The sequence below is a fragment of the Coregonus clupeaformis genome, chromosome 29 (assembly GCF_020615455.1).
Source record: "Coregonus clupeaformis isolate EN_2021a chromosome 29, ASM2061545v1, whole genome shotgun sequence".
Taxonomy (NCBI): Eukaryota; Metazoa; Chordata; class Actinopteri; order Salmoniformes; family Salmonidae; genus Coregonus; species Coregonus clupeaformis.
In genome coordinates this window covers 6684555-6697508 of record NC_059220.1, presented here as the reverse complement: position 1 = coordinate 6697508, position 12954 = coordinate 6684555, and the positions used below count along the sequence as shown (strand labels likewise).

The 12954-nt window shown below is 46.2% G+C and overlaps 1 protein-coding gene across 3 annotated transcripts in view; it reads right to left on the bottom strand.

Annotated features, from left to right (window-relative positions):
* Positions 1-12952, bottom strand: part of LOC121544529 (vam6/Vps39-like protein) — a 64500-nt gene extending 51548 nt beyond the window's left edge. The window contains exons 1-8 of one of the 3 annotated variants that reach the window (XM_041854466.2): positions 12306-12952; positions 11825-11890; positions 11332-11396; positions 10807-10849; positions 10571-10665; positions 10313-10411; positions 9816-9908; positions 9328-9511 (exon numbers count right to left, since the gene is read on the bottom strand). In XM_041854466.2, the coding sequence (XP_041710400.2) occupies positions 9328-9511; positions 9816-9908; positions 10313-10411; positions 10571-10665; positions 10807-10849; positions 11332-11396; positions 11825-11890; positions 12306-12378 (718 nt within the window). In that variant the 5' untranslated portion in view covers positions 12379-12952. The remainder of the gene's footprint in view (positions 1-9327; positions 9512-9815; positions 9909-10312; positions 10412-10570; positions 10666-10806; positions 10850-11331; positions 11397-11824; positions 11891-12305) is intronic. The other 2 variants (XM_041854469.2, XM_041854467.2) reach the window with 2 other exon arrangements.
* Between the last annotated feature and the right edge of the window lie 2 nt (positions 12953-12954).

Here is a 12954-nt window from a genome sequence, read left to right as displayed (position 1 = left end):
AATGTTAAGACACCCCAATTCACCATGACCCCCGGAGATTATCAATGTTATAGACACCAAAGTAATGCGAATCGCAGATCAAATTGGAGAAGGGTTTACAACAAAACATTTCTGGTGGGTTACAATTAATACAAATATTGACTGGATTAATTACATCTATTACAATCAACAAAAGGTTCATTAATCAGACAAAGGATGCAGTGAAGGGAATCTCAGACCAACTATCCGCCACCTCACTCATGCCCTGACAGAATAGACCAACTATCCGTCACCTCACTCATGCCCTGACAGAATAGACCAACTATCCGCCACCTCACTCATGCCCTGACAGAATAGACCAACTATCCGCCACCTCACTCATGCCCTGACAGAATAGACCAACTATCCGCCACCTCACTCATGCCCTGACAGAATAGACCAACTATCCGCCACCTCACTCATGCCTGACAGAACAGGTTGGCTCTCGATATGCTTTCAGTAGAGAAGGGCGGGATTTGCAAGATGGTGGGAGGTCATCGTTGTACGTTTATCCCCAACAATACAGCCCCAGATGGTACAGTAACTAGAGCACTGGCAGGTCTCACTGCATTGAGTGAAGAATGGGCTGAGAACTGGGGGGGGGTGAATACATCATTGACTGGATGGGTTGATGAAATGTTTGGTAAATGGAAAACTATTGTTGCAACTATTCTGGGTGCAGCTATAGCTTGTATGGGTATTCTTTGTGGGTGTTGTCTTATTCCCTGTGTCTGAGGGTTGGTGAGCAAGGCATTGGAGATGGGCCCATTCCCTACTCAGACCGATGGAACGACGACCTATATCCTCCCGCTCTAGTGGACGATGCAGAAGATTTTAACCCTGATGAACCTAAATTGGATGAGACAATTTTTGATGTTAAGTGTATTATCTTTTCAATGAAAATTATAGTGAAAATCCTAACAAGGAGCGTTGAGTTATGGTTGGAAGTAACATTTGGTAGCAATGCAAGACGAATTGTATTTTTATAGTGTGTTTTGTACTAGTGATTCATTTAATATGCAAAACAAGTTGTATGCCTTGTTGTGTGTTTCATTTGATAAGAATGTATTTTAAACGTGTGTGTGAAATTTAGTCAAAGGGTGGATTGATAAAGAAATGTGTGAGTAAGATATGACTAAAATGTCACTCCCTCAGTTAAACTAATAATGTATGACTAATTAGTAGACTAGAGCTTAGAGAGTTAATCAAATGTGTTTATATCCCAGCAACAGAGTATTTGTGTCTTGTAATTAGGCAAGCAGAAGTGCAAAACGATTGAAACCAATAACAGGAGACTGGTTCCCAAAACACACAGGGAATGGGGAGTGAAAAAAAAGGCTTGCAGAATATTGTGAGGACGGCGATAACAAAAAAATGCAGCCTGCCCGAGCAAGGAGTGTGTGTGTGTGTGTGTGTGTGTGTGTGCGTGCGTGTGTACGTGTGTGTGTGTGTGCGTGTGTCTGTGTGTGTGTGACCTGATGGTCAGGAGAGCAGAGGAAAACCACATCAGCTAAACCCAGGTGAGTTTACAAGATGTGTACGGTGGAAAAATACAGCCGCCTAAAGCAGGGTGGGATTTTTCCTCTGACGTGTGTGTATATAAAAAGATTGCAAGACCATTTTGTTGCAGAGCGCTCTCATGAATAAACATGCTGACCATTGCAGAATTGGGTCTTTCTTTAATTTATTCAAACTAAGAGATTTACAACCTTTTGGGAATTATTCAAAGATTTAAGAAGTTAGTTGACTTCAACCATGGAGATAACAAAATTCTCGTGACACAGACACAGAGAGAGAGAGAGAGAGAGACAGAGAGAGAGACAGAGAGAGAGAGACAGAGAGAGAGAGACAGAGAGAGAGAGACAGAGAGAGACAGAGAGCGAGAGAGAGAGAGAGAGAGAGAGAGACAGAGACAGAGAGACAGGTGGGTAAAAGAACAGGGGAGGCTTGATGTGATATTATCATTACTATCAACAGAATACACTCCTAATGGATTACAGCCAGGTATCTACCCAACACTGACTACAAAGCACTGGGACCTACTGAAACAAACAACTTTGGGATCAGAATGTTAAAATATGCATCCTCAAGTCACGGTTCTAGTGGTTCAAAGCCCATACAACAGGCTCTATCTGTAAGTCTGTGTAGAGACTGGAGACCTTGGGGCTAGCAGGGCACACAGGAAATCATAGTTTAGCCGGACATCTACAGCTGTGGTGGAATGACACATTACAACTCCTTCTACAGCTCACAGCGCCTCACACTGGCCTGGGGATTGGGGACAGACTGACAGATCACGGGGGGGGATCCCATATCATCCAAGTTCTTAGTTAGCCAGTCTTGCACAGAGATGAGTAGGAAGTGTGTGTGTGTGGAGATATGGGGGGGTTAGGGGCCGAAGCTGGCCAGTCCTCTTCCTGCCCTGCCTCCTGCCAAAACCACACGATCAGTCGGATCATACTAAATGAGGAAATTGCTGTTTGAATTGAAACCTCAGTAGCTTCGAACTTCATTTCCCCTGTCAGATTGTTACCATGAGATACAGATAGACAGAGAGAGACTTCATTCCCCCTGTCAGATTGTTACTATGAGATACAGATAGACAGAGAGAGACTTCATTCCCCCTGTCAGATTGTTACTATGAGATACAGATAGACAGAGAGAGACTTCATTCCCCCTGTCAGATTGTTACCATGAGATACAGATAGACAGAGAGAGACTTCATTCCCCCGTCAGATTGTTACCATGAGATACAGATAGACAGAGAGAGACTTCATTCCCCCTGTCAGATTGTTACTATGAGATACAGATAGACAGAGAGAGACTTCATTCCCCCTGTCAGATTGTTACCATGAGATACAGATAGACAGAGAGAGACTTCATTTTCTTTGTCTCATTAGAAAACTGGACTGGTGGCATCTCAGGCCAAAAAAGACAGCTCCACGTTGTGTTCCACAGCTAGACTTGCCAAACTAAAACGGACAACATAGCAATCTTGGTTAAACCAAAACTAAAATCTGGCATAATTTAGTCAGATGCTCATGTTTCCACAGTCTAGTCAACAAGAGATTACAGCAGTGCTCCTGTATGTGTTGTGTTGCAACTGTGAGGTAATGGCATTAGACACAGTACAAAAAAACAAAGTTTAAAAAAGGATCTTTTTATTTTTTTTAAGTGAGGGAGAGAGTGATTACGAGAGGAGGAGAGTTAACAGCAGCACTCTGAAGAAGGAGAAGAAGAAGGAGTCCCTGTCTAAAATTCAAGCCCTGCAAAACCCATCCAAAGACGGCGCCATGCTGTACGGCAGCCATTATGTGAGTTCCGACCAAACATTGGCCGTTTTGTGATTCTTTTGGTGTTTATTTTTACTTCATTTTTCACTAAATGTATCTGCTATGATTTATTATAACCGACAATAACTTATGAACATCAGATCAGCAGTTACTTATCCCAATTCCAGCTTCAACTTCGACTCATCTGCCCTGGTCTCCTTCTGTAATTCCGAACCAATTTCCAGGGCATCCAATAGGAAACGCTGGCGTTACAGAGGCAAGAGAGGGGGGATCCTGGCGAGATTAAGGCGAAGGTAGAACTGGCCAGCTCTTCCCTCCATTCTATTGGCCAATAAAAAAAAATATAAAAAAATACGCCATTTAGCAGACGCTTTTATCCAAAGCGACTTACAGTCATGCGTGCATAAAAAAAATGTTGTGCATGGGTGGTCCCGGGGATCGAACCCACTACCTTGGCGTTACAAGCGCTGTGCTCTACCAGCTGAGCTACAGAGGACCAATAGAAGGATGACCTCTGATTCTCCATTCACCGAGCGGACAGGATAGTAGAGTCAGGGAAATCAAGGGAAATCAATGCCTCTTCATCAACAACAAATGGTGTTCTGACTCGAGCGCAGTGGTAGTCTCGACCCACTGTTCACCCATCTTGCAATACCTGATGGTCAAATGCCGACTCTTCTACCTCTCAAGGGAGTTTTCAGCTGTTATCGTGACTGTTGTGTACATTCCACCTCAAGACATATAACAAGCTGGCACTTAAGGAACTGTACGAGGCTATAAACAAGTAGGAAAAGATAGGCTACATCCGGAGGCTGCCTTCCTTGTTGGGCTCCCGAGTGGCGCAGTGGTCTAAGGCACTGCATCTCAGTGCTTGAGGCGTCACTACAGACCCCCCTGGTTCGATTCCAGGCTGTATCACAACCGGACATGATTGGGAGTCCCATAGGGTGGCGCACAATTGGCCCAGCGTCGTCTGGGTTTGGCCGGTGTAGGCCGTCATTGTAAATAAGAATTTGTTCTTAACTGACTTGCCTAGTTAAATAAAAGGTACAATTAAAAATTAAATTAAAAATGCCCAACTTCCTGCAACACATCTCCTTCACCACTAGGGGCAATAGAGTCCTAGACCAGTGTTTCTCTACCCACAAGCAAGCATACAAGGCCCTCCCTCGTCCACCATTCAGCAAATCAGACCGTGACTCTGTACTCCTACTTCCTGTTTACAAGCAGAAGCTCAAACAGGAAGTATGTGACTCTCTCCGTTGAGAAATGGTAATCAGAATCAGAGATTATGCTCCAGGACTGCTTCGCCAATAACATCGACGAGTTAACCACCTCAGTCACCGGCTTCATAAGGAAATGCATCGCTGACGTTGTCCCCGCAGTGAAGGTTCGCTGCTTCCCCAATAAAAAGCCTGGGATTAACACTGGTTGGCGCTAAGCTAAGGACAGGGCTATGGCTGAGGAGGACAGGAACAAGTACAGGAAGTCCCGCTACGACCTCCGCAGAGCCATCAGATTAGCAAAAGGACAATATAGGAACAAGGTGGAATCATACTACACAGGCTCCGACGCCCGCTGCATGTGGCTGGGGGCTACAGTCCATTACGGATTACAGAGGAAGACCCAGCCGTGATCTTGCCCAAACGATGCCACTCTACCAGATGAACTCAATGCATTTTATGCACGCGTCGACAATAACAACACCGTACCACGCTTGAGGGCCCCCAACGACCCGGAGGACTGGGTGATTTCGCTCTCGAGGCCGTAAGGTCTTTAAAAATCAGGTCAACACTCGCAAGGCCGGACGGTTTTCCAGGGCGCGTTGTCAGAGCAGGCGCAGGCAAGGCCGGACGGTATCCCAGGGCGTGTTGTCAGAGCAGGCATATTCACAGGCAAGGCCGGACGGTATCCCAGGGCGTGTTCTCAGAGCAGGCATATTCACTGGCAAGGCCGGACGGTATCCCAGGGCGTGTTCTCAGAGCAGGCGCAGGCAAGGCCGGACGGTATCCCAGGGCGTGTTGTAGGAGCAGGCGCAGGCAAGGCCGGACGGTATCCCAGGGCGCGTTGTAAGAGCAGGCCGGACGGTATCCCAGGGCGCGTACTCAGAGCAGCATATATGGCAAGTATCCCAGGGGCTCAGAGCAGCCATATTCACTGTAATTTCCAACCTCTCCTCGTTCCAGTCTGTAATCACCACACGTCTTAAAATGACCACCATCATTCCTGTTCCTAAGAACTCTAAGGCTTCATGCCACAATGACTACCGCCCTGTAGCACTCACATCTGTAATCATGAAGTGCTTTGAAAGGCCGGTAATTGCTCACATCAACTCCATCATCCCAGACACACTAGACCCACTCCAATTTGCATACCGCCACAACAGATCCATAGACGACGCAATCTCAATTGCACTCCACACTGCCCTCACCCACCTAGATAAGAGGAATACCTATGTGAGAACGCTGTTCATTAACTACATCTCAGCGTTCAACACCATTGTCCCCTCCAAGCTCATCACCAAGCTTAGGACCCTGGGACTGAACACCTCCCTCTGCAATCCTGGACTTCCTGACTGGCCGACCCCAGGTAGTAAGGGTAGGCAACATCACCTCCGCCACGCTGACCCAACCGGGGTGTGTGCTTAGTCCCCTCCTGCACTCCCTGTTCACCCACGACTGAGAGGCCAAACAAGACTCCAACACCATCATCAAGTTTTCTGACGACACGACGGTGGTATGCCTGATCACCGGCGACGATGAGACAGCCTACAGGGAGGAGGTCAGTGACCTGGCAGTGTGGGGCCGGGACAACAACCTCCCCCTCAAAGCCAGTAAGACCAGGGAGCTCTTCGTGGACTACAGGAAACGGAGGGGCGAGCACGCCCCCATCCACATCGAAGGGGCTGCAGTGGAGCGAGTCAAGAGCTTCAAATTCCTTGGAGGTCCAAATCACTAAGGACTTAAAAAATGGTCCACGCGCGCACAGTCATGGAGAAGGCACGACAGTGTCTCTTCCCTTCCCATGTTTGGCATGGGCCATCAAATCCTTAAAAAGTTATACAGTTGCACCATTGAGAGCATCTTGACTGGCTCCATCACTGCTTGGTACGGCAATAGCACCGCCCTGGATCGCATGGTGCTACAGAGGTTGGTGCGGACAGCCCAGTACATCACTGGGGCCGAGCTGCCTGCCATCCAGGACCTCTATACAGGCGGTGTGAAAGGAAGGCCCGGAAAATCGTTAAAGACTCCAGACACCCAAGCCATAGACTGTTCTCTCTGCTTCCGCTCGGCAAGCGGTACCGGCGCATCAAGTCTGACACCAACAGGCTCCTGAACAGCTTTTGGCCCCAAGCCGTAAGACTGCTAAATACCTAACAGAATGACTACAGGGTCTGAGTTGACCTTTGTATTATATATTTCCACTGTCTCTATGCACACTCACAGGACCCTACACGCTCACAGGACCCTACACGCTCACAGGACCCTACACGCTCACACACACTGACACTCACACAGTATATACATTTATACTGACTCTACACACCCACTCACATACAAGCTGCTGCTACTCTGTTTATCATATATCCTGATGCCTAGTCACCTTACCCCTATACATATCTACCTCCATCACTCCAGTATCCCTGAACATTGTTAATATGGTATTGGAACTGACCCTGTATATAGTCACCTGACCCCTATACATATCTACCTCTATCACTCCAGTATCCCTGCACATTGTTAATATGGTATTGAACTGACCCTGTATATAGTCACCTGACCCCTATACATATCTACCTCCATCACTCCAGTATCCCTGCACATTGTTAATATAGTACTGGAACTGACCCTGTATATAGTCACCTTACCCCCATACATATCTACCTCCATCACTCCAGTATCCCTGCACATTGTTAATATGGTATTGGAACTGACCCTGTATATAGTCACCTTACCCCTATACATATCTACCTCCATCACTCCAGTATCCCTGCACATTGTTAATATGGTATTGGAACTGACCCTGTATATAGTCACCTGACCCCTATACATATCTACCTCCATCACTCCAGTATCCCTGCACATTGTTAATATGGTACTGGAACTGACCCTGTATATAGTCACCTGACCCCTATACATATCTACCTCCATCACTCCAGTATCCCTGCACATTGTTAATATGGTACTGGAACTGACCCTGTATATAGTCACCTTACCCCTATACATATCTACCTCCATCACTCCAGTATCCCTGCACATTGTTAATATGGTACTGGAACTGACCCTGTATATAGTCACCTTACCCCTATACATATCTACCTCCATCACTCCAGTATCCCTGCACATTGTTAATATGGTACTGGAACTGACCCTGTATATAGTCACCTGACCCCTATACATATCTACCTCCATCACTCCAGTATCCCTGCACATTGTTAATATGGTACTGGAACTGACCCTGTATATAGTCACCTGACCCCTATACATATCTACCTCCATCACTCCAGTATCCCTGCACATTGTTAATATGGTATTGGAACTGACCCTGTATATAGTCACCTGACCCCTATACATATCTACCTCCATCACTCCAGTATCCCTGCACATTGTTAATATGGTACTGGAACTGACCCTGTATATAGTCACCTTACCCCCTATACATATCTACCTCCATCACTCCAGTATCCCTGCACATTGTTAATATGGTATTGGAACTGACCCTGTATATAGTCACCTGACCCCTATACATATCTACCTCCATCACTCCAGTATCCCTGCACATTGTTAATATGGTACTGGAACTGACCCTGTATATAGTCACCTGACCCCCTATACATATCTACCTCCATCACTCCAGTCTCCCTGGACATTGTTAATATGGTATTGGAACTGACCCTGTATATAGTCACCTTACCCCTATACATATCTACCTCCATCACTCCAGTATCCCTGCACATTGTTAATATGGTATTGGAACTGACCCTGTATATAGTCACCTTACCCCTATACACATCTACCTCCATCACTCCAGTATCCCTGTCCCCTTACCCTATACATATCTACCTCCATCACTCCAGTATCCCTGTCCCCTTACCCCCTATACATATCTACCTCCATCACTCCAGTATCCCTGTCCCCTTACCCCTATACATATCTACCTCCATCACTCCAGTATCCCTGCACATTGTTAATATGGTACTGGAACTGACCCTGTATATAGTCACCTTACCCCTATACATATCTACCTCCATCACTCCAGTATCCCTGCACATTGTTAATATGGTATTGGAACTGACCCTGTATATAGTCACCTGACCCCTATACACATCTACCTCCATCACTCCAGTATCCCTGCACATTGTTAATATGGTATTGGAACTGACCCTGGCTTCTTACTTTCTTGTGTGTTTTTGTTCTACCTTGTGTTATTTTTAGTACTACATTGACATTGATTACTGCATTGTTGGGTTTAGAGTTTGCAAGAAAGGCATTTCACTGTACTTGTGCACATGACATTAAAACTTGAAACTAATCTCCACTAAGGAATAGGAACATCAAACACCACACAGTCTGCCTCCTGCTGGACGAAGGGAGTATTGCAAACAAACTATTAGCAACTGTCTCGAGATACCATCAAGTTTTCAAACCATATCACACTACAATTGAGTCTATAGACAACAAATAAAGAGTCATTTGACCCATTATATAAAATATCTACTATAGAGACCAAAAAGGGCAGGACGGTTGCCTTAGTTTTAGCGTGTAAAAGTAATTTTGGCATTGTCAGGACAGAAAGTATTCTGGCGTCCCAATGGCTCTGCTAGGTAAATGTGACAGGAAGGGAAGGGATGGCACCTGCCTTGACCAGGCCCCATATATAGGGAACAGGGTCGGAGGGAACGGGCGGGTCGGCATCCCTTGACCAGGCCCCATATATAGGGAACAGGGTTCTATTTGTGACGCTGCAGGTATTACACAAACGTAAACAAAAAGGAGTGAGTTAGTGTTAGTACCCATAGCGATGGGGATGTCGGTCCAGTTGAGGGCACACTTCTGAGTGCAGACGCCCTCCTCGTTGAGCACCACTGTGAGGTCATCCTGACCCACCGCCACCTTCCCATCAGCCAGGGGAACCACCAGTGGCTCCAGCTGCTTCCCCGTGGGGAAGAGCTCCTTGATGGAACCACGACCATCCATCTGGAGGGCACCGAAAGACAGAGAGAGAGAGAGAGATGACGCGCCAGGGGAGAGATCATTAGGCACCAAATGGAAGAAAAAAAAAGGACAAAAACACTCATTTTGGTTTTCCTTTTTTAAACGTTTTGATACAGTATGGCCCTAATGAACACAACCCAGGAGAGGCCGAAGGGTAACAAGGACTCTGCAACATTGTGACTCATAGACCTTCATAGATCTTCGTCGAACTTCATTCTGTCATGTCTGCAGCAAAACATTAAAATACACAGAGTGGACTGTTTTTCTGGTAATGTGCCGAACTGACCCGGATGAGGTAGTAGTCCCTCTTGAAGCCAACACAGATGGAGTTCTGACACCAGGCCATGGACTTCGGGATGTCTGGAGCAGCAAAGTCTCCCTGACACACAAACAACAACAAAAACACTTATCGGGTTAATACCTTTTGGTGAACAATATCCCTCCCCTCCCCATGTCACCTCCCTCCCTGTCTTACCTGTAGCTCATAGGACTCCCTGTCTTACCTGTAGCGCATAGAACTCCCTGTCTTACCTGTAGCTCATAGAACTCCCTGTCTTACCTGTAGCTCATAGAACTCCCTGTCTTACCTGTAGCTCATAGAACTCCCTGTCTTACCTGTAGCTCATAGAACTCCCTGTCTTACCTGTAGCTCATAGAACTCCCTGTCTTACCTGTAGCTCATAGAATTCCCTGTCTTACCTGTAGCTCATAGAACTCCCTGTCTTACCTGTAGCTCATAGGACTCCCTGTCTTACCTGTAGCTCATAGGACTCCCTGTCTTACCTGTAGCTCATAGAACTCCCTGTCCTTCCAGTAGTACAGCTGAAGCTTCTTCTTCACAGCAACACACATCCTCAGCTGGGCCTCTCCTGAGGGGGACTGCTGCGGGAAGAAGAAGAAGAAGAAGAAGAAGAAGATATATTTGTCCATTGTCACAGGGAAACAGATTTTACAGGAGATATCTTTACAGGAGCTACAGATAAATAGAATTCACTGGTTCACGGCAAGACATTTACAAACTATGTCACTTTGTCATCTCACCTGCAGGTCACAGGCGAAGAGCGTTGCCCCTCTGGCCTTGGAGACCACAGTAATCTGCTGGAAGGTCAACAGATCATGGACATGGATGTTGTTCTCTGTAGGGGGGAGAAGGGTTCACACACCCAGTAAAGCAATATTAAAAAAACATATGACCTATGGATTACTGAGATTAACAACCACATGTTCAAGTAAACAACATGTCTGCTTGTTTGCTGAAGAGAATCTGTTTCACCTACCTAACAGACTGATGAGGATCTTGTACTGTGACACAACAAACAGCTGAGAGAAGGAGAGACAAGAGGAGGTTGAACTGGACAGCGGGACAACGGTAGCCTGAGTGCAAGTCTGTTTGTGATCAAGCCAGTGCAACGGATATAAGGACGGGCTGTACGCTCTCTCCACAGCTTGAAATGTCGCCAGTTGGGGCTATCGAGGAGGATCCTTTTTGGTGGCGCGACTAGTTGATACGTTGTCAAGTGGGCGGTCACGTGTTCAAGCTGTGGTATGAACAGTTTACCCTGAGTTGTACTCATAGAGAGGGAGGAAGCTAATGGTGCTAAGCTAGCGCAGGACGCACACACACACACCAAATCCTCGTCAGTCATTATCATACCATGCTTGGCTTCACAATGACAGCAACTGAACCCGGCTAGGACAACGGAGTGGCTACTATATTTCTTTAATCTGACATAACCTCATTTAGAAACGACTGTCACGTCAACAGAATGTGAAGTCTCATCCTCACTATGACTAAATGGTACCTGCTGGATCTTCTTGGAGAAGTTCTTGTTGGACTTCTCCAGAGTCACCTCAAACCTGTTGGTACCTATGAGGAAGAAAGAGAGATAGGATATGTTTCCTTGTTTGAAACACCTGCTAAGGAATGAGGAAATAGCCAACAACAAAAAATGACACTGGAAACTATGCTTTAAGACGCCAACCATTCACATACAAATAGACAGGGCCTGGGACACGCATACAAATACACAGGGACACAGGACACTGACACAGGGACTCAGGACACTGACAGAGACACAGGACACTGACAGGGACACAGGACACTGGACACTGACAGGGACACAGGGACTCAGGACACTGGGACACAGGACACTGACAGGGATACTGACAGAGACACAGGACACTGACAGGGACACAGGACACTGACAGGGACACAGGGACTCAGGACACTGGCAGGGACACAGGACACTGGCAGGGACACAGGACACTGACAGCAGATGTCTTTCTCTTATTCACCTGCATCCTTTTTTATCCTGTAGAGCAGGAGATGGCCTGGTTTAGTCCCCACCAGAAGCCATTCCTCTGTTACGTGATACGGGAGAGAAGGTCAATAAGTATGACTACATCCCAAAATGTAGTGCACTACATAGGGAACACACGTCACTGAGCGACATTATAACATAACGGTATCAATTAAATAGGACGTCTCTACAAACAAAAACAACAAAAAACCCTCCCAAGTTCTCGACCAGGTGCAAAACAGGGTTGCTTTGTTTACAATTGTCTGTCAACTCAAAACTCATCAAGTTAAATCTGCTACAACTAGCTGGCGAGAGTTATCAGTTGGTTATCTGTTAAACAAACCAGCCAGCTAGCTAGCTTAAACCAGCCAGCTAGCTAGCTTAGTACCTACCTAGTCAGCTAGTGTATGGCAACAATAATTTGCTATGTTAGCTTGCTACTGTAGCTAGCTAGCTTGCTGACAATATTAACTTACCCCAGGCCGCAAGACAATCAATCTGGAGAGGCAGTTTCTCCAGGATAGGGACCGGTTCGTAAGCGTCATGCATTGTGGCGCTTTCTTGGTAGCTAGTTGAGGGAAACTGTTGTTTTCCGTTTTAGCTAGCTATGCGCTAACGTTAGCTAGTCAGCAGCTACAGTTACTGTAGCTAGCAGTGACAATAACAAACACTTTTAGGGCGACGTTACAAGGCACGTCTAAAATGTCAAGTCCCACCCACCGATCAAACCGTTTCTTTAACCCGTGGAGGTAACCATAAGAGAATTCCTCTGTCATTCGTTGAAGCCATGACATCCAATAAATAGTAATTGATTAGCTAGCTAACTTGCTATGTTAGCGAGCGCACACAAAAATGCTAACGAGATAACGCGTTTGCTAGCTGGGGTAGCAAAATTCCGTATACTTGAAAACTTCATCGACAAGAAATCTGAAAGAAGTGGTTAAATACTTATCGTACAAATTGTTCTGCTTGTCAATAAGCCAACGCCAGAGATAAAATAATAATAATATATATATATAGCTGCTAACACTCAGTGGCTTGCTCCTTACTGACTCGCGTTTTGACAGACAGAGGAAGAGGCGAAGCGAGAGGTGCAACTCCGCCCAAAATCTGTCTCCTCCAGCA